The 22,001-nt window shown below is 38.8% G+C and overlaps 1 protein-coding gene across 4 annotated transcripts; it reads right to left on the bottom strand.

Annotated features, from left to right (window-relative positions):
* Positions 1-1,402: 1,402 nt before the first annotated feature.
* On the bottom strand, positions 1,403-21,986 carry LOC112430189 (cdc42 homolog). Of its 4 annotated transcripts, XM_076879177.1 has the most exons (10): positions 20,255-21,986; positions 19,550-19,637; positions 18,128-18,334; positions 17,787-17,991; positions 17,448-17,517; positions 13,787-13,891; positions 13,046-13,115; positions 5,272-5,381; positions 4,902-5,099; positions 1,403-4,091 (listed from the first exon to the last, which is right to left on the bottom strand). In XM_076879177.1, the coding sequence occupies exons 5-10, from the start codon at positions 17,481-17,483 to the stop codon at positions 4,002-4,004; spliced, it is 609 nt and encodes a 202-aa protein (XP_076735292.1). In that variant the 5' UTR covers positions 17,484-17,517; positions 17,787-17,991; positions 18,128-18,334; positions 19,550-19,637; positions 20,255-21,986; the 3' UTR covers positions 1,403-4,001. The 4 variants fall into 4 exon arrangements, with proteins under 4 accessions (XP_076735292.1, XP_024654202.1, XP_076735293.1 ...); XM_024798434.2 differs by lacking the exon at positions 19,550-19,637; XM_076879178.1 differs by lacking the exon at positions 19,550-19,637 and having other exon boundaries at positions 18,278-18,334.
* Positions 21,987-22,001: the final 15 nt, after the last annotated feature.

The raw sequence follows: 22,001 nt of genomic DNA, 5'->3' as shown, positions 1-22,001 counted from the left end.
GTTCTCCTCAGTAGGCTAGCCTCCATCGGTTTCCCCCATACTCACACTAGCTTGCTTTAAATCATACCTGTCTGATCACACTCAGTTTGTTCGACTCAAATCCTTCACTTCTCAGTCCTTTCCTCTGGTCACTGGCGTGCCCCAGGGATCTGTCCTGGGGCCCCTTCTTTTCATTATCTACCTTCTTCCACTTGGACACATTTTTCATAAATATAATATCCATTTTCAATGTTATGCTGATGACACCCAGCTTTATCTGTCCACTAAACCTGACTCTGCTCTCCCCCATCCTTCCTCACCCTCTGCTTAGCCGAACTAAATTCATGGTTCTCTTCTAATTTTCTCAAACTCAATAGTAACAAATCCGAGCTCCTCTTGGTCGACTCTAAATCAACATTATTCAGAACCAACAGTTTCTCTGTTACTATCAAAAACTCGCCGGTCTTCGTTTCTTCCTCTGTGAAAAGTTTGGGTGTCATCCTCGACAGTACTTTATCTTTCAATTCACACATTAACAATGTTACTCGGTCTGCATACTTTCAGTTGCCAACATTAATCGTCTCCGTCCTTTTCTCACCCCACATGCCGCTGCCATTCTTGTTACTTCGACGGGTTTGGTTACTGCAACTCTCTTCTTTTTGGTCTTACTCAGAAATCCATCCACGAGCTCCAATACGTCCAGAACTCTGCTGCTCGTATTATCACCAGGACCCCTTCTGTCCATCACATCACTCCTGTCCTGCAGCAACTTCATAGGCTTCCAGTCAAATATCGCATCATTTTTAAAACACTCTTGTACACATTTAAGGTAATTCATGTTCTCTCCCCGCCACATCTGTCTGATCTGGTTCAGATCACCATCCCATCTCAGTCTCAGATATTTTCTTCTCTTTCTCTCTCTGTCTCCTCCCCCCATCTTGCCGCCATGGGGAGCTGGGCATTCAGCTGCTCTGCTCCTTGACTTTGGAGTTCCCGACCTCCTGATTTAAGAAATATAACTTCCTTCTCTCTCTTTAAGTCTTAACTCAAACATCAATTGTACAAAATAGCTTATCCCAAATATCTTCTCCACTCTGCTATTTTACATTTGTTTTATGTCTTATGCCTTTATGATTGTGTAAACTGATTGCTTTTATGTTGCTTTTATTATTCTGCTGTGTACAGTGTCCTTGAGTGTTTTCAAAAGGCGCTTTCAAGTAAAATGTATTATTTTATTTGAAAAATGTGCAATTCAAACAGGATTTCAAAGTAAAGTTTAACATGAAAGCTTTTAATAGAAAATGTAAACATGATGTTAACAGTGCGTTCTAAAATAAATGTTTCTTTATAAAGGCATAGTAAGATATTAAATCATCAACACTTACTTGAGAAGTGCAAAAGTCAAGTTTCAGGTCTACAGAGCTCCACTGCCTCTTTGTCTGTTTATTAGAGTTTAATCATACTTTGCAAAAAAAAAAAAAATGTAAATAAAACAATGCTAAGTGTCAAAGTGTCAGTACAATGCAAGTCTTTATTGCCTGGTTAAAAGATAACCAAAAAGTTAGAGATTAACTGCCCTTCCAGTAATGTGTAATCAAGGTGGAGTTTAGAAACCTTTGTGTGTGGGTTAGTGTGGGACTGCAAACTGCTAGTGTAATTTTTTTATTTTATTTTAACAGAGGGACGTTACAACATGCTTGTGTTAAACATTATTCTCCACATCAACTCTGTAGACAGTTTTATTACAACTCAGTTAATGATGAAATTTAATTTAAAAACTATATTGGTGGTAATAATAACTGAATTACTTTGCACACTCATCAAGAGCCAGCAAAGCAAAGAGCTCATCATTTACAGGAGCATAAAATTGTACTTATCCATGAAACTGTGGCCACAAAGATGCACAAGTGATGCAGCCAGTCATAAACAACATGGTGCTTTGTATTCAGATAGCGACACGCTGCACCAACATACTCAAGCCAAGTTACCTTTTAGATGTGCATATTCTACACTGATAATTATAATTTAACTAAAAATGAAGAAAGATTAATCAACAGTATGAAAGTAAAAGTATTTTCAATGCTGAAAAAAAATCTCAAGAAGTCAAGGAAATGCACACATTTGATCTTGATAACTGAAATATTCAAACTTTAAATCTTTACTGACATAATGCTCTTGTCATCTTTTCAGTATGAATGCAAAGCAAACAACTAACAAATAGTTTAGATGCTTTATTAAAGGAGGTATAATCAAAAGACAGGGCATGTGGACAGGTAGGCAGCAATTCAGAGAAAATGAGAGAGGCTTGGTGGAGACTTTGCAGGCATGCGAGTAAAAAAATGTGTCCCAGAAGTTCTTAGTTGGATTCAGCTCTGGAAAATGTCAGAGACAGTCAATGGTATCAATGCCCGTATCCACAATGGTTCTGAGGAGGTCATCTGTATGATCCTCCAAGGATATGCCTCCCAGACCATCGCTGACCACTGCCAAACCGTCATGCTGGATGAGCACAGGTCCCACTAAAGGATGTCGGACCCTTATTCCAGCAGATGGAGTCTGTTTCTCATAGTGTGCGGCCAGAAACATGCAAATGAGCACCCCGGAGGCCATTCCTTAGGCCTCTGTCAGTGTTCCTCCTGTTATACTCACTACACTCCAGTGTCCTGATCAGGCGTCCTTATTGTTACAACCCACTTAAAGCAAAGTATTATCTGGAGTGGGGTGTAACACAAAGTGAAACCCCCCAAAATTAATCACCACATAGTTAACATGAGTAAAATACCATTTATTTTCCAATAAATGCAAACAAACCAATTAGGACCAAAATAAAACACAGGGAAGCTCTAAGCGTCAGTGTCTCCAAGGTCAACACACAACTTTAAGACGACTCTGTCTGTAAGATAACAAAGCACAATGGCTGAGCTCCCTATCCATCCACAAAACAGGAGAAAATGGCTGAAAGAAAAAAGGCAGAGAACCCCTACCTGCTTCCACCATTGTAAAGACACACCTTTACTCGTAAATGTCCAAATTGTATTCTTGAGCAAGCAAAACCCACCTCATTAGTCTCTGCTTGTGAAGCGTTTCAGAAACACCAAAGGGCATAGAGAGCACCTAGAGGTCAGCTTGCATCGATATGCCATTCTGGAGAAGTTGTTCTACCTCTCCAACCTGAATGTGTTGGAAGCACCATCTCATGCTACCAGCAGTGACAAGGACATAAACAAAAAGTTGAACTGGAGAAAAAGATCAGATGTAAGGACAGAGCAATGGTTTTTGGTTACTATCTGTAAAACCAGTCTCTTTTTTCCCCTTTTCCTATTTTCCTGTTCCCTCTCCAGTGAACCTCGTGTCACTTTCATTTGCACCAAAGGAAGCAAAAGTAAAGTGCATCAGCGCCCCCCGATCCACTTTACAGCCCAAATGATCCCAAATCACACACTGCTTCTTCGTGTGACAGCTTTGTTAAATAAATAATATGTCATGTGTTGTTGTTCATCTACGGTTGTAATTAAATCATTTTAAAACCTACTAAGGAATAGATGGTTTCCTGCGTGCAGTTTCCTGCTCACATGGTTGTACCTTAAACACAAGCTGCATATGAACAGGTCAATGCAAAGCTGTAGAGGCTGAGAATGATATTAGTTGATAGAAGTTTGTGTCCATTAAAAAAATGAGCGAGTGAATGACACTAATTAATACTGCATAAAAATTACAATGTAAACATAAGTTCAGAAAAACCTAAACTACTGTATATAAAGACTTGCCTGCACTCATTAATAATAAATCTGCATAAATTATTTATATTTGTCCAATATACTTTTGTATTTTTATTTTTAGAGCATTTTCAGCTCTGCTTGCTAAATAAAGAGATATTTATATTGTTTTTGGTCTAACTAGTGTTAAGCATCCTTCCTTTGTTCACATCGAGGCTACTACTCTCTTCCAGGTCAAACCTCCAACTTCTCCAAGAGGAGGAGGATAAGGTCATTTTCCTCCTCTTGTTCTACTTCTTGTGACATCTATAGATGAGTGCAGCACTTCTTGGGTTTGGAACTTGACTTCCCCAGAGCAGCGAGGACGGCCTCTTCAAACACATCCTGCACTCCTATCTGAGAACAAGACAGAAAGGGAAACTCAAAGCTACCAAGAAGAAGAAGAAAAACCTAAAAGAAACACCAATAAAAACAACACATAAGAAAAAATATGTATTTAGTTTGAGATGGAACAGCGAGTATAATGAGAATCAAATAAAGAACAAGGCAATTGCAAATTTTCTGTAACCCCTAAATCAGATGGATGACAGTGGAGGAAAAGGGAGTCCTTTTGAGCACGTGTAGCATGCGGGACTTCAGAGGTAGCTGAGAGGTACTATTTGACCTCAAAGGCTGTTTTGGTTGACCCAACTTTGCAACATTATGTGGAAAAGTTTGTGTCCCTTAACAAACCGGGGTCGTGGATCTGTTTTATAAGAAGTGGGTGTGCTCTTAGGTAGGGGATCACACTTACTGCGTGACGGTCTATGCCTGGCACTAGAGAGGAGAGTCAATCTATAGGTTGAAACTCAAATTCATGTTGAACAATATGCTTTGCGTTGTGGTTGTGGAGCAGTGAACCAGCTTAATAAATCTTCTTTATTAAGGGTGCATGCGAGTGTGCAAAACCTGCCTAAATGTTTTGTTGTCTAGGAGAAGGCATTTAGTAATGCTATGGTGGTTGCAACTTTTCTAGAGTATGATTCTTGTGTTTTTCAGATGACATTTGCCTTTAATTCACATTTTTAGAAACAGATCTGCAATAGTGAAACCATGACCAGCACCTGGAAATATCAGTCTTACTTCAGAAACCCTAAAAACCTGCAATATCTAGACACTGATCCATTTAGTAGTTAAAAAACACACATCAGCAGACTTTTCTTGTACCTGTGTAAGAGCTGAGCACTCCATGTATTTGACAGCTTTCAGGTGACGAGCCACTTCCTCGCCGTCCTTGAAGGTCACAACTTGCTCGTATTTCTTGCCCAGCATCTCCAGGGTGTATCTGTCATCTCTCAGATCCACCTTAGTCCCGACCAGCAGGAAGGGGGTCCCCGGACGGTGGTACGCAATCTCTGGCAACCACTGTGAAGACAAAGACAAGGTCACATAGATTAATAATTAATTTATATATTATTATTTTAATCTAAATTACTTTTAAGTACCAAGTACTTATTTATTCTGAAAGTAAAAAGAAAGTAAAAGGCATAAATGTAGATCTTATTAGAAAAAAAATGCATACACCAAGTAGACAAACCTTGTTTGTGACCTCTTGAAAAGATTTGGGTGAAACCACGGAGAAACAGACGAGGAAAACGTCGGTCTGTGGGTAGCTGAGGGGTCGCAATCTGTCATAGTCCTCCTGACCTGAAGGGTGAGACACAAAAAGCATGATTAAAAGTTAGATTAATGCTATTATCTGAAACATTTAAGTGATTAATGGAAAATAATTTTTTTTAAGTTAGCATGGTGCAACAAAAGGCTGGAAAATTACATTTTTTGAAAAGAAACAGCTGGAGCAATATTTCCAACTGATTGGGTTAATTTGCAACAGATCAGTAACAGGATTTAAAAATATAAAAGGCACATTTAATAGACACAGTTTCTCAGAATGTTCATCAATCTGAAAATTGTGGAACAATTTCAGAACAGTGTTCTTTTTTTTTTTTTTTTAATTCATATTTTTATTAAGGTTTCAAAAGCAGGCATTCACAGTATGTACATCATGTAAGCATTCTTCATACTTAGGTTATCTGCCTTAAATACTGAAATAGTATTTTAATTTACATCCAAGTCATAAGGGAAGAATACTTACAACGATAGAAGTAATTGAAACCATCACATAATCCGAAAATCAAAAAACAAAAAACAAAACTAACAAACCTAAGAAAAGAGAAAAAACAAAAAAACAAAAAAAAACAAAAAAAAACACGGATGTGTTGGTATGGGGTGATCCTATAAATATATATACATACATCATAATTATTGGTTTGTAATAGTAAAATCTGGCCTATGAGGCGTGATATATTTAACCCAGTTTTCCCAATATGATGTAAATTTCTCCAGCTTGTGGTTAACAGAAGCTGTTATCTTTTCCATGTTATAAATTTCCATTGTGATTTCCATCCATGTACTTATGTTTGGGCTCTCTGGGGATAACCATTTTCTGGTGATATTCTTTTTACAGGCCACCAATAAAATATTTATTAAATGTTGATCATATTTAGGCCATTCCTGAGGTATATATCCAAAGAACATAGTCTTACTCTCGAGAGATATTTCACGTTTAAAGATATCCTGTAAGGCATTATGTATTTCTCTCCAATAATCCCTCAAGATTGAGCAGTCCCAGAAAATATGGTAATGATTTGCACTTTGATTTCCACAGTTCCTCCAACAAGCAGGGGGGTTATCATCATAATGAGACTTCTGAGAAGGTGTTATAAAGTATCTAATTAGGCACTTCCAGCCAAATTCCCTCCACTTTTGTGAGCTGGTACACATCCACTGATATCTCCATATTGCCGTCCATTCGTCCTCTAATATTTTTATCCCTCCTTCCTTCTCCCATTTTGTTCTAATATATGAAGTCGAATGTGGTTTCAAATCCATTAGACCCTTATAGAGACATGATACAATTCTATCAATAGTTTCTGAGTTATAGCTTTTTATAAACAGTTCCATCAAGCGTGTGTTTATCATTGTTACGTTTCTCATCTTCGTGTCGGCATAGTGCCTTAACTGCAGATATCGATAGAAGTCTTCTTTTTCTAATGAAAATGTTTTTCTAAGCATGAACAATTTTCCATCCTTCATTATACTGCACAGGGCTGTTATGCCCTTACCTGTCCAGTCCTTGAATCTAGAATCCAGTTCATTAGGTTTGAACTCTGAGTCGTAAGCACACCATTTAAGAACTGTAATATTGGTCTCGAGTTTATATTCCTTTATAATAGTTCTCCATGTTTTAAGGGTCCTTTTCACCCACATGTTATCAGTATTTTTTATATAGGTTTGTAAGTTATTGTCAGCTAGAGTTGCCTGAATAGGTATAGACAGCATTTGTTCCTCAATGGTTTTCCATTGGGCAGTGTATGATTGGTTACACCAGCATATTATTGCTCTCATCTGCGCTGCAAAATGTCTGAGGTCATATCTGAGGTCAGGGAGGCCCCATCCTCCCTTTTGCTTAGCCAGCTGTAGTGTTTTAAGGCGAACCCTTGGTCTTTTACCTTGCCATATATATCTAGATAACATTTTATCCCACTCATTAAATTGACTTTGGTTAATCTCTATTGGTAGGGTTTGAAATAGATACAAAAATCTTGGCAATACATTCATTTTAATAGAATCAATTCTTGAATTAAAACTAAAGAAAGGAATTAAATTCCATCTTACTATATCTTCCTTTATTTTTTTGTATAAGGGTAGGTAGTTCTGTTCGAATAGTTTTGTAAGGTCTTTCGGTAAATTTATGCCTAAATATTTAAAACACTCCGTTTGCCATACCAGAGAGTAGCTACATTTTATTTCTTCTGGTGGGCTGTAGTTATATGAGAGTAGCTGGGTTTTACCTATATTAATTTTATAGCCTGATAATTGGCCGTATTGTTCAAATGACTGCATCAGCTTGGGTAAAGAATATGTTGGGTGTCCAAGGTAAATCAAAATGTCATCCGCGTAGCAAGCCAGTTTATATTGTGTCCCTTTGATAAAAATTCCCTTAATGTCCTTATTTTGCCTGATGGATTGAGCTAGTGGTTCCAAGTATAGTGCAAAAAGTAATGGTGACCATGCACAGCCCTGTCTAGTGCCCCTTTTTAGGGTAAAACTGTTGGATAGGCATCCATTAATTTTGATCCTGGCTGTAGGATTATCATATAATGCTTGTATCGTTTTAATAATCATATCATGAAAGCCAAATTTATATAGTACCCTGTAGAGGAACTTCCAATTGACAGAGTCAAAGGCTTTTTCAGCGTCTACACTCATCACAATTGCTTTGATTTTGTGTTTTTGTATATGGTCCATAATGTGTAGTGTCTTTCGTATATTGTCCTGTGTTTGGCGTTGATGTATGAAACCTGTTTGATCATTACATATCAGTGTTGGTAGGAACTCTTCTAGCCGTTTGGCCATGATAGATGTGAAAAGTTTATAGTCCACGTTAAGAACAGAGATTGGCCTGAAAGATCCACATTCCATTTTATCTTTGCCTTCTTTTGGTATAACTGAAATAATTGCCTCCTTCCAACTGGGGGGCATTTGTGCCTTTTTCAAAACCCAATTCAATGTAGGCAGTAAGACAGGTATCAGTTCCTTTTTAAATTCTTTATACCACTCTGCCGTGTAACCATCTGGTCCTGGTGATTTACTTAATTTAAGCCTATTAATTGCAGCTTTTAATTCTTCCTCAGTTATATTCATTGTCATTGCTTGATTTTGTTCTTCATCTAGAGTGGGTAAGTCTAGAGAGTTCAGAAAGCTACCCATCTGAGCTTCAGTCCCGCCCGGGGCTTCAGAGTATAGGGTTTTATAAAATCTTTCAAAGGCTTCCTGTATTTCATTTAATTTATTTTTTATCACTTTTGTACTTGGGTCCCTAATTTTATAAATTGTATTTTCCGCTATCTTTTTTTTCAATTTCCACGCCAATATTTTGGTAGATTTAATGCCACTTTCATATTGTCTCTGTTTCAAAAACATTAAATCTTTCTTGATTTCTTGTGTGGCTATATTGTTAATTTCGTTCCTAATGTTTTTGATGTCCCTTAATATATCCTGTGTTAAGTCCCTTTTATGTCTTCTTTCTAATTCCTTTAGTTTCTTACTCAACTCTTCTAATTTTCTATTCTTATCTTTTTTCCTAAATGAAGCTATTGCTATAATTTTCCCTCTTAGTACCGCCTTCAGAGTATCCCATAGTATGGGAGGTGGTACTTCTCCGGTATCATTGAACTCTAAAAAGAGACTAATTTCTGATTTAATTTGTGCCTTGAAAGGTGAATCATTCAATAGACTTGAGTTCAATTTCCATGTATTATTTTTTAACCGTAAGTTAAAATCAATGGATAAATATATTGGTGCATGGTCACTTATATCTATCGTTCCAATTCCACAAGTATATATTTTATCCTTATCTTTACCAAATGTTATAAAATAATCTATCCTTGTATAAAGAGAGTGTGGGGCAGAGTAGTAAGTATAGTCCTTTCTATTAGGAAAAAGGTCTCGCCATATGTCCATTAATCCTACCTCCTCAAAAAGTGCATTCACTTTGATATATGGAGATTTCATATCGTATGTTTTCTTGCTAGACGAGTCTAATTTTGGCTGCAGGTGTATATTTAAATCCCCTCCACAGATCAAAAGGCCTTCTGTTTCTGTTACCATAATATTAATAATCCTTTGGAAGAAGCTAATATCACTCTTTGGTGGGGCATAAACATTTAAGAGGGTGATCAAATTCCCATCTATTTTCCCTTTTACTAGAATAAATCTGCCCTCTTTATCACCCATTTCAGATACTTTTTCAAAGTTTAATTTGCTTGAAATAAGGATTGCAACTCCTCTCCTATGTCCTGATTTGTATGAAGAAAAAAACAGATTAGTAAAACCCATTCTCTTTAATTTTACGTGCTCCTTATCTGTCATGTGGGTCTCCTGTAAGTAGACTATATGGGCTTGTTCTGCTTTCACTTTAGTTAGGATTTTAGTACGTTTAATTGGATTTAACAGCCCATTAACATTGAAAGATATAAATTTTACTTTATCACTAGCCATATGTAATCAGCGTATGTCCATAAAGCAAGTAAAATTAAACTTATCAGATCTACTCCCTAAACAGACAAACATATCAAACATAAACATCAAATACAGAGAAAAAAAACAAACAAAAAACTGTGATTCCAAGGCTGGGGTCTCTAAGAAATGACCCTGTGTAGAGCTAGAGAAAACGTCTAGCTGTGGAGGAAAGCCTCTCCCATATATGGGCTGAGGGCCCCCATCATGGCACTTGAGGCGGCAGAAAACAAAGTCGTTGTTCATTTCACAAAAAGTGTGTCCTTATGTGTCTCTCGCTTATATCTGTGTAGTCTCATCCAATTGGGGTAAAGATATTCTCACAAAACATCTTGAAATATATTTAACACCACGTATTTTTACCTCATTTTAACGTCCGACAGTACTTATAGCTCCTCTGGCGAGGGCATGATCTGTCTTCTGAAGGTTCGCAGTCTCGCCCTGATATCTTTCTCTCGCTCGTCGTCTGTCCCTCGCTGAGTTGGACCTCTCGTGGTTTCCCAGGCGGTACGGGACAGCTGCTCGACCAGACTCTCCTTCGGTGTAGTCACATTAACTGGAAGTCCTCTGTCCTTCATGTCTGTAGTCGCCTCCTCCGCCGTCTGATACAGAACTATTCCATCCTCATAAAACACTCGTAGTTTTGCCGGGAACGGAGTATGGAAGCGGATGTTTTTCTGCTTTAACACCCGCTTCGCCTCTACGTACTCCTTTCTCTTCTGCAGTACTACTGGAGGGTAGTCATGGTCAAAGAATATCAATTTCCCATTCAGAAAAACTTTCTTCTTTTCCCAAGCTCTACATAGGATCTCTTCTTTAACCCTATAGCGGAGAAATTTGACTATTATTGATCGCGTTTTATCTTGCCTGTCTCCGGCGGGTCTTAGAGCCAGCGCCCGATGTGCTCTCTCGATGCCAAACTCCTCGTTAGGGTTTATCTCCAGAGTGTCCCGCAGTAGTTTTTCCACAAAGTGCACCATAGACGAGCCCTCGGCTCCTTCCGGGACATTATAGATAGTGATGGTGAGATGAAGCCTCATGATGAACTGAAGCTTTCCATCCAATTGGTCGACTCATGGTTCGAAGCATTGTGATGATTCATTTGCTCTACTGCGCCATCAAGTGGACAATTCAAGTGAAGCGGGCTCTTTGATTATAATGATGTGTAAACCTTATGTACATCTGGATAATGACACAAACTAGTGTTTGGTGCTTCACTTTTTAATAAACTAAAAGACAGAAATCAGATTATAGGATGTGTAGTGTTGTTTATTTATATTTTGGTGTTTATCATTTGTGATATTTATTACTGTGTGCATACTTTATTAGGAGAGACAAAATTTAAAAAAAAAAAAAAACATCTCTTCCTTGCTGGTTCCATCGAAGAAGAAATGCACAAGTAACTATGTAGCACGTACGTAATCCAATTCCACAACACGGTGTGATGGGGAATCAGCTGTTTTCCTGCCCATGTTATTTCGAATCTGGCGCGAACCGGTGAACCAGTCCCTGAATCAGTCACGTGGTACGGACTGCCCGCGAGGCCTCGAACGTCACTGCCTACGTAATCAAAGCAAGCCTCGATACGCGCTTCAGAAAAACGCCCCCGCGATTACCCGACGCACGATTCGAAGCTTCGACACACAGGACACATCACTAATTATAGATCCTTAAATTTTTTCGTCGGGATCTTCCTTCATAGTCAAGTAGCTTATTTTCTTGTTGATGCATGACTTTTATCATCTTATTCAGAGTCTGTTCCAAGTTTTGAACACGGTCTTCCACTTTTTCAATTCGTACCTCTGCCTCTGTTATTTTTTGATTAACGCTGGTAATCTCTGATTTAATATCAGTTAATTGTTCTTTTATGTCTTTTCGGAAGTCCCGAATCTCCTCCAGGATTTTTGTCAAACTTACGTCGGCACTTGAGAGAGCTGGGTTAGCATTAGCTTCGCCTTCTTGTCCCTTCGTAAGAGAGCTGCTCCTCAAATTTTCTGCATCTGCAGTTTCTGCTGCGGTGGTTTCTTTGTTTGCACGCGTCTTCCCCATTCTTGCCCCTCTCATCTATTCGAGTATTATTTGTAGGTCTAGTATTTGATGTTCTGAAGGGACGAAATAACTATTTTCGCGAGGGAGCTATTGCTTTAGCCTGCCATTCGGGATGGTGACGTCACCGGAACAGTGTTCTTTAATGTGAAAACTGTGGTATCTCGTCATTTACAGTAGAGAGTGTCATCAAATGTTTAATAAAACCTGGAGTAGTCTCGGCAAAAAGGCTGTTCCAGATTATTCCTCCCCGTTTATATTCTTTCATCTCTTTTTTGGAAAAAGCCCCAGTGATGGAAACACCAACAGGGTTGTCTTTTATGTCTTATTGTTCCCTCAATGATGGCTTACATCAGTTTGATGATTGAAGGCATGTAATGATGTGAAATAAACACTTCGCTCAAATGTCTTGAACCTGTCAGAAAAATACATACCGCGGTAAACTACAAAAAAATGTAATTAAGTGCACTAATGAAGTATTCAGACTTCTTTACTTCTCACCTCTCTTCAAAACTAAAAGTATGAGTATTACTAAAGTAATACTAAAAGTAATTTATTAACAATTCTTGTTTTATTAATGTTGTTAGCATGGAAAACACTAGCTGTACACGTGCCCTTTTACAGTTGAAATTATCCTCAAAGTCTGCTTGTAGTAGAAAACAAAAACATACAAACATTTATTTTCACACACAATCCTGAATTCACAGGAATTAGCCTGAACGTCCCTGTAATGCACCAGACACGGTATGAAAAGTGTTTCACTCCACAGCTAGTTAATGCCTCTCTACAGTGCAGAAGTCCAACAACCCACACTGCACGACTGTGTATTAAAAAACAGTACATAAAAATTAAATAAGTGGGAAAATACAGTTTAGCAATAAACATTACACTAAAAGAAGATTTTAAAGCAAAATTAAATTACCCATCCTACACTTATCTGTATTCACAGTAATTCAACTCAAAATTATTAACAAATATACATTCTGCAAAATGCGAGTGAAGTAAGAGAAATTTACAGACCTTTATCTTATACAAATGTGTTCATTGAAATACATTTTGTGAATGACATTATAATTGCCCCTAAAGGTTTGATCTCCTGCTGCTGCTGTTACTAATATAAATATTACTTAACTGAAATTTTTAGTATTTATTAAACGGAATGTAGATTTGTTTTGTTTTTTTACCTGAAGTGTCCCAGAGTTCCAGATTGTACTTCTCACCATTCGTCACTGTAGCAAAGTAGTTATCAAACACCTGGGGGAGACAGAGGGCAAGGAGGACGAGGGTTGGTTAATAAGATCAGTGCCTCAGGTCTGGGCTGTGTGGATATCTCTGTCTGCCTCTGGCTCCTGGGGGCCGTTATTGTGGATTCCCACCTCCGTTTTCAAGTACATTTCATGACAAAGACACAGGCACTGTCTCTCACTCTGTCTCTCTCTCTCTCCTCACTCACACACACACACACACACACACACACACGCTTTCATTTCAGGCGCTGTGTGTTTGTCTTTTCTTACAGTTGGTGATACAGTGCGCATTTCTTTTGTTCTTTTATTATATTTTCACCTATTGTCACCCCTCTTCCCTTTTTCCTGCCTGTCCTGCCTTACACATTCTCAAACTGTAACACATATAATGTAATAACTGAAATAACAGGAATTGTAATGAATAAGTAAACAGATAAAATAAACACCTGAACAAAAGAAGCCTATGAATAATTTATAGAGCCAATCTTGGAAAAGCAAAATTTGTTTGCACAACAGAACATTCAGATCATAATTTTGATTGCAAAGCTGTCACACAGGAGAGGATTAAAAAAACAAACAATTATTCAAAAAATAAAATAAGATCTTGAGAAACATTGCAGGTTGTTGACATGGACTGAATAAACTGATAAAACTGGAATTTATTAGCACACTACTCACTGTGGGGATGTACTCAGAGGGAAACTCTTTGGTTACGTATGTGATGAGCATGCAGGTCTTTCCCACTCCACCGTCACCCACCACCACACACTTTATTCCCTTATCCTGAGAGAAAGAAAAAGAATTAAGGGAGGAAAAGAAGAAATGTTGGGAAACAAATTAACTGTGTCAGGTAAAGCAGTTTCACCCCAGTTCTTTTTATTCCTCAGGCCTCCAGAGACAACACATTTAAAAGATAAAATGGAGTCTGACGCACGGGTAGCGATAGGAAGGTTGTTCCACAGATTCGGTGCAACCAGGGCAAAAGCACGGTCACCCCTAGATCTAGGCTGAGCCAAGAGTAATTGTGCTGAAGACCTAACAGCTCGCCCAGGGACATATAGCATAAGGAGATCGACAAGATAACAAGGGGCTAAATCATTTATAATTTTAAAGGTGAGCAAGAATATTTTAAATTAAATACAATATTTTATGGGTAAACAATGCAAATCAATAAGAACGGGGATGATAGAGGCATGCTTTTTGGTGCAAGTCACAAGGCAAGCTGCAGCATACTGGACAGGCTGAAGTCTATGAAGGAGAGCGGAGTGAAGACCAAAGTAGAGGGAATTACAGTAATCCAATTCTAGAAGTCACAAAAGCATGAATGAGCTTTTCAAGATCTTTATGGCGGACATAGTGCTTAGCCTTAGCAATAAGGTGCAGTTGGTAAAAGCTAGATTTGATTACTGAAGACACTTGTTTGTTAAATTTAAAAGAGCTATCCAGCAGGAAACCTAGGTCACTAACTGAGTCAGAGAAAGACGTGGCAAAGGAACCAAAGGTATCAGCTGATAGGCCCCTAGGGATATGGATGCCAAGCACCACAATCCCTGTTTTCTTTTCATTCAGGATAAGGGAATTGTCTGAAAGCCATTCTCTGACTTCTCTCATGCACTCGAGGAAGCAGTGCAATGAAGGAGCAATGTCGTCATTAGTGGTGCAACGGATCAAAAGTCTCACGGTTTGGATCGGATCATGTTTTTTTCGTCACAGATCGGATCAATTTTCGGATCAGCAGAAAAAAAGGAAGAAGACAAAAATTTAACTCGCCGTTTACTTATTTAAGTATTTTTTGCCTATTAAAAAACATTCATCTCAAGACTCATTCCACGCAATTATATAAAAACAAATTAAGATGCAATATAGGGCAGTACAGGGCTTTCCATCTACCACTCCGCTGTGATATAATGAACAATCACGGTCACGTAGCTTTCCGTTGCCCTGGAGGTCCACCCATTTGTCGTTAGGACAACAGAAGATGCCTGGGACATGCGATGGGATATCATAGCGTGGCTCAAGCACGTTCATCGTAGTTTAAACTGGTACTGTCCGCGTAAATCTCGTTAAAATGACGTTAATGCCATAACTGCATTAACGTGGAAAATCTCCGTTAACTAGTTACCGCGGATTGCCCCGTGCGTGGGGCTGCACGGCGTCAATGCGTCAACTAATGCGTTGACTGGTTCACCTTGTTTTGCACAACAGAATACGGCCTCCCGTCTGCAGCTAAACACCCCAATAGCTTCTGTAATAGCTGGGCAGGGATTAACCACTGAATTAAAGATTTTAAATAGCAATCGAGGGTTATGGCCATTGGTCACAATAATATCAGAGAAAAAGGCCGCTTTAGCACGTTTAGCAGCATTTGAAACTCCAGGCGGCTAGAAACCAAAGTATCAAAAGATACCCGGAGATTATCTTTTTTCCATTTCCTCTCAGCTCGGCAGCATCTACATATGTTGGGAATGAGTTCTAGAGGATTTCATTTTGATAGGTGCTACAGTATCAAGAATAGAAGAACACATGGACAGCAAAGAATTAGCGATGTCGTCAACCGTATGATGTATTCATCTTCAGTTACACATGCAGCTTCCAGAAGGGGAGATGTACAGGGCCGGTGTCCCTCTGCAGATCTCCACTTCTTTGTTTGTTACAACAGTTTTATAGAAGTGAGCCCATCGTAAAACCCACATGGTGTGTTGTAAACCCAAAACACTGTGTTTGTGTATGTATGTGTGAGCATGTGAGTGCCTATATGTGCGCGTACCTGTGTGTGTCTCCTACAAACCTACTTCTAAGTTATGACAATTATGAGCTTGGTGCTCATCAAAGATTCTCGTTAAGCTTATGAAGTGTTGTGTATGTATGAAGTGTTGGGGAGTAACGTAATACATGTACCGCCGTTAAGTATTTAAAATACAAAATACAGTGGAACCCCGACTTACGAATACCCCATTTAACGAAAAATTCAAGTTACGAAGGCGCTGAACAGCAATATTTCTGCCCGTGTTACGAAATCTGCTGGCTCTGATTGGCTGAGCCTACAATGCCCACAATGCCTTCCGAATCATGTGACAACCCCTTGGCTTTCGTAATTGTGCTTCGCTGTTCCACTTGAACGATGTATTGTTGTTCTAGTTAGTAATTAGCCTATAGCCTATCGTTCAGCATCGCCTCGCTCAAACGGCGCGATGGGTGCTTCAACTTACGAAACCTTTCGACTTACGAAACTTTTTGACTTACGAAAGACCCTTGGGAACGAATTAATTGCGTAAGTCGGGGTTGCACTGTATGAGTAACTGTATTCCGTTACAGTTACCATTCAAAAAGTTGGAATTCAGAATACAGTTACTTTGTTGAAATAAAGGGATTACACGGCGGTCTTTTCCCGTTTCATATGTTCGGCTATGCCCTCTCTAATTTTGGTCATTCCACGTCGGTGGAAACCCAAACAAAACGCGCATTAAAAGGCTCTAATGTCTGTGTCTCAATCTCGCGTCTCATAATGATGTGAAGAAATATTTTTAAAAATGATTTAATATGAAGGCAACAGGCAGAGTGTTACAGGCATCGCCCTAATGCATGTAGCCTCATGGGCAGTGTAGTCCATGCTGCAGGGAGAATGGACCGTCATACCCGTTATGTGTCTGTGAGCGAGGGAGAAAAAGGAGAGTGGAAAAGTACGAGCTGTCACTGAGCAGAAACGGGAGCTGGAAGCATGTAAATATAATAATAACCACTGCAGCCAAAAAGAGTGCCTGACGAGCCCAGCTGTAAGTAAGCTGTTAAGACTCGACTGTACACTGTGTTCGTGTTTTCCTCTGAAACAATAAGCTCCGTTGGAGCAGTCTTTCAACGCCTCTCTCTGTCTCTCGCTAGCAAAGTTGACCCAGACAACAAAGTAAAGCTATTTTTCGGCTACAAGCCCGACACGGAACCCGAAGTATTAGCCAGAGGTCCCTTTACTACGGTTGGGAGGCATGTATTCTGTAATCTGTAGTGGGATACATTTTAAAAGTAACCTTTCCAATATTATGTGTGAGAGACAATAATGCTTATGCTAGGCCTTCAAAAGGCTGAAGTTTAGCCAGGAAAGACCCTGACATGCAGTGCATGACACCAGAGTTCTTGTTCTCAATAAATGCAGCGGAATTTATCGAGGAGTTTAAGATGATGTCATCCTGCCCTTTGCACCTAACAGCAACAACTCTTCTGGGAAGGCTGAGTGTGTTTATGGGAATCTTTGATCTGCATATAACTTTAAAATTAAAGACTTTAATAAGTGAATATGTACAGAAAAATCTTAGTTTAACATTGGTTTAAGTGAATTCAGTCCTACACTTTGTGATGTCATGCCCCCACCACCTCTGGGCATAAGCTGGAAACTCTCAGACTGACACCGGCTTCATCTACAAAAGAAAACACAAAACATCCATAAAATGTGAGCAAAGCTTAATTAAAACAGATGAACAGAGCACACTGTGTTTAGAGACACACAAACTATATTAAAAAGTGTTTAGATACTAATATAACTTATAATGTCTATTACAAGTCATTACTAGTCATACTATTAATGACTATGTAATGACTGATAGTCTGCACATCACTGGATACACTATACTATGTTCTAAAAATACGTTTTGCACAATTCAAATATAGAAAATAATCGAATGCTTACCTGATATACTCCCAGAGAAGATGTGTGGGGCACAGCGTAGCACAGGATCTCCTCCCGATCATTCACGAATCACTTTTCAGTATCATCAGGTCTGATGTTTTACTCAGCACTGAGATTTATTTTCACCATGATTCAAATGCTGTCTACGAAGTCATCTCACTGTGCGCGGTCCGTCAGGTGCATCCAGTCGATCCTGTTCAGCGATCTGCGGCAGGGAAATGATTTTCATGATATGGCTCATGTTTAAAAGCAAAACCATTTCAGTTCAATCCCAAGTGAGTCAAACCAAAAACGCTACAAAATAATAATGTATATTTTATGTTACTGGTTTATTTACTTACTTTTTGTTTTCTTTAGGAGTAGTAGTATATCCACAATGTCAGTTTTTCAGTGTAAACTGCAGATTACGTCTCTGAGAGCGTCTACCTTACCTGGAGGGCTGGTGATATTGTGTTGCATTTAGTTGCTTCCAGTAAAATTCAACTCCTCACCTGTTGCAGAACTTGTGACTGTGACTTTCGGCATTTGACAGCTGGGATAGGCTGATCCTGATTTGGATAAGTAGAAGAAAAATGATGAATCTCTATATATAATAATATACATAATCTAATCTATTAATTCTTACCCATTTTCTGAGTTAAAAGCCCTCTATAGAATAATTCCTGCAGTGATTAATGTTTCAGCTGGTAACGCGTTGTTGAACCGATGATTTCTTAAACAACCATGTCTAAGGCAGGATCTTTTTTTGAGTAACCAGCTATTGAGCTCTAAGAGACCTCACTGCTGTCTAATACTAAAATACTGAAAAAATTAGATGGGACTTAATGACACCAGTGACCAATATATATATATATATATTTTTAGTTTGCTCCCTTATTCCATTAATTTTTTGTTTGAATGGCATAAAAAGGTGAATAAATAACAAAAAAGGTAACTACAAAGCTGAATAATTCCCATGTTAATGACTTTCTTCAGTTTTTGTGTGTGAACAACATAAAACCACTAAAAACATTTTCAGCTTTTTTACGGTATCAGAAAAAAAACTTGAACTTTGATCAACCTACAGCTGACACAAATCCAGTGTTTCAGCTGATTTGTAGAAATCAACATTAAACTATCAGGTTTTAATTTAAGACAAATCTTCATCAACAAAGGTGTGAAAGCTGCTGAGAGAAAGATGGCTTCTTTATTACAGTGTTCATACAAAAAGATAGCTGCACCCAGGGCTGGACTGGGACAGAAAATCGGCCCGGGCATTTTGACTAGAGACCGGCACACCAGGTATTATGGGAAAAGCCATAAAGCCTTTGAATGAAAACAAACTGTTGTGACAGTGATGTACACTTTCACTGTCAGTAAAACAGCCTGCTTACGGGAAAGTAACAGTAATCAAATTACTTGTTTGCAATAGTTATCCCTTACATTACTTGTTACTTGAAAAAGTAATGGGGTTAGTGCCCGTTTGTGGCCTACAGCAAGCAGAAGAAGCTCTGGACCCAGATCAGTTTGTCATATCCTCCTGAGAGACCCGGCTTTTTCATCTATGTCCTTTCTAATGAACATTAATTTGGTCTATATCTATTGACTTATTTAAGCGACACTACTAAGTCCTGATGCGCTCAATAAAACACAAGATATCTCATGATATCTCGTGTATTGGTGGACTCTTTTAGCTCCAAACAGGCAGGAAATCACAACAGTTAAACAGAAAATATGTTCTTCCTTGGTTCTCAGGAAGATATTTTATTCAATTTTTCTCTCACTTTGATGTGTATTTGTGGAGTTCCATCTTCCTGTAATGTGAAGGCAGCAAACATCAATGGCCTGGTGACCGCAGCTCTTGCCAGCCACCTTTGCAATGGAGGCCAGAACATGGTCCATTAAGACTCTGTACTAAACCCACAAACAGAACTGATTGCATACTCTCTCCATTTATCGCATTAACAAATGACAAAACCCCAATCAGCTGATTTCTCATGTGCAACTTTAGTCCATTTACTGAAGCCGCACAACTTTCAGTCTGTCATTATGATTATTTTCTGACTTACAAAGCCTTGGAGTAAATAGAGATGGGTATAGAATTAGATTTTTATGTTCCCCGAGAAACTTCTGAAAAAGTGTTCTAACAAATAAATAACAAAACACAACATTAAATAAGAGGTCACTGAATTTATTGCTAGTTTTAAATACATTTGACTTTCAAAGTATAGTGATAGTAAAACATGTGGGAAAAAAGATCAAAGGAGCACGAGTTGTAAAGATTTTTGGTTACCAGTTAATTTCAGTCTCTAACTATTATCTTACTCATCTTGTCAGTCAAAAACTGATGACTGACTGCACGGTGTTAGATAAAAGTCTACACAAGATGCAACTGGTTGTAAAATACAATATGCAGAATTCAAATAATACAAAACAAACAGATGCTTGCCTGATATATTCACAGAGGAGATTTGTGGGCTGTGGCCTACCTCAGTATCTTCTCCGGGTCAGTCAGGAGCTTTTCAGTATAATTCCAGCATCAGCGTCCTCGTGCTGTCACGCTTCATCACAATTTTAACACTGATCTGAAGGTTGTTTGGCCTCGAGAATATACTCTCCGTAATAATAGTGACTCAGAGGAAATCTTCTGAGTGTGCTACTGTTTGATCATCCAGTCGGTCCTGTTCTGCACTCTTTTCAAAAACGAAACTATGTCAAGTTGTAGTTGATGTCACTGACAGCGCCTACCTTTCGTTCTACCTGTTCACACCTGCTGGGGTGTGATGCGTTCAAGTTCCCTTCCTCACTTATTGCACGAAGCATCACTGGCTGGCTCCCAGTGGATGGTATCTGCAGCCCTGCTTCCTCAATCGCCTTTTTGCAAATCTCACAACAGGAATGTACAAATTCCCTGCTGACTCGGCCTCAGGATATCTACAGGCAAGATTCAAGCGCACCCAAATGAGCGCATTAGTTGTCATATGCGCATCACGCAGAGGGAGAGACGAAAGGCGCAGCGGCAGAGCAGTTGTAACGCAGTTTTGTGTGATTCCGTGTGAGTTAATGAAACTGTAAGTGTTATTACCTTTGATGGGTTAACTGGTGTGATAATAGTTATAGTTGTTTGTGCAGGTTAAAGCTAAAGTTGTGCCGCTGTAAACTGATATCATGTTAGTAGGTTTATTTAATTAATTTGCACCAAGTAAATACCAGTGGCCTAAATCTCCTCCAATAATTACATCCCGCGGTTAAAGGATTTTTCTGTTGTTTATTGTTTAGTTTAATTGTTGTTAGCTTGCCACCTTCTTGCCTTCCCACTAGCAACTTGGAAGAGATGTGCTATTTAGCCAACTTATGGTCTTACAGCGACCCCTTGTGGACATTGTGAACTATTGCTGTGTCTGAGTAGATGATGTGTTCTGATTGTTTCTTAGTTATCTTTGACCCTACTAGCTATAGTATTACCTGTTTCTGTTTCCAGACAACCATGCTTATAGTCACCTATACTGCATCTGCTACAATTATAAATTCATGTCTGGCTGCATCACAGTTGGATTTATCATGGCAAGCCCTGATGTAACCAGTTCTTCTGTGAAGCTTAATTAAAGACGGTGAACTAAACTCCAGGACTGCTGCAGTCTTTCTGACCAAAGACTTAGGCCACACTTGTATACCCAACACTTCCAGTATATATATACTCTACAAGGAATGTCATTCTTACCACTCTTAACTCAGCTCTCAAATTGGTTAAGGCATTTTTCATAACAGTTTAAAAAAAATATTAAAAACTTCCTGACTTTGGACAGAGAACTGCAAACATATCGGCCTAATGTACAGTAAAAGTGTTCAGACACAAAAATGAAGTGTAAACAGTTTCTTTGAATAATTGCTGAAATGGAGAAAACCATTAAAAAGACAATATATAGAATGTGAGACCAAATACTGTACAGGCCACTAAAGTCACACTACATACATTCAGCAGTCACTTTATTAGGTACACCTGTCCTACTGCTCATTAATACAGTTGAACCTCGAGGCCTGCTTTCTAGTTGTTGCTGTTCAGCAGCAGCCTTGGCTGGTTGCATTAGGAGATTTGATTTGATGATCCAGTGTGGACAATGAAAATGAATGAATGGGCACATCAAGGCAGCTATGAAAGCAAGAGGATTTACCAGCTGTACTCTGGCTTTCTGCAACAGTCTTAAGATGTGAGTAACCCAAAGTTTTATATATATA

Source organism: Maylandia zebra, linkage group LG22 (genome assembly GCF_041146795.1).
Source record: "Maylandia zebra isolate NMK-2024a linkage group LG22, Mzebra_GT3a, whole genome shotgun sequence".
Taxonomy (NCBI): Eukaryota; Metazoa; Chordata; class Actinopteri; order Cichliformes; family Cichlidae; genus Maylandia; species Maylandia zebra.
Note: the sequence above shows the minus strand (reverse complement) of the source record. Positions and strands in the feature narration are given on the sequence as shown.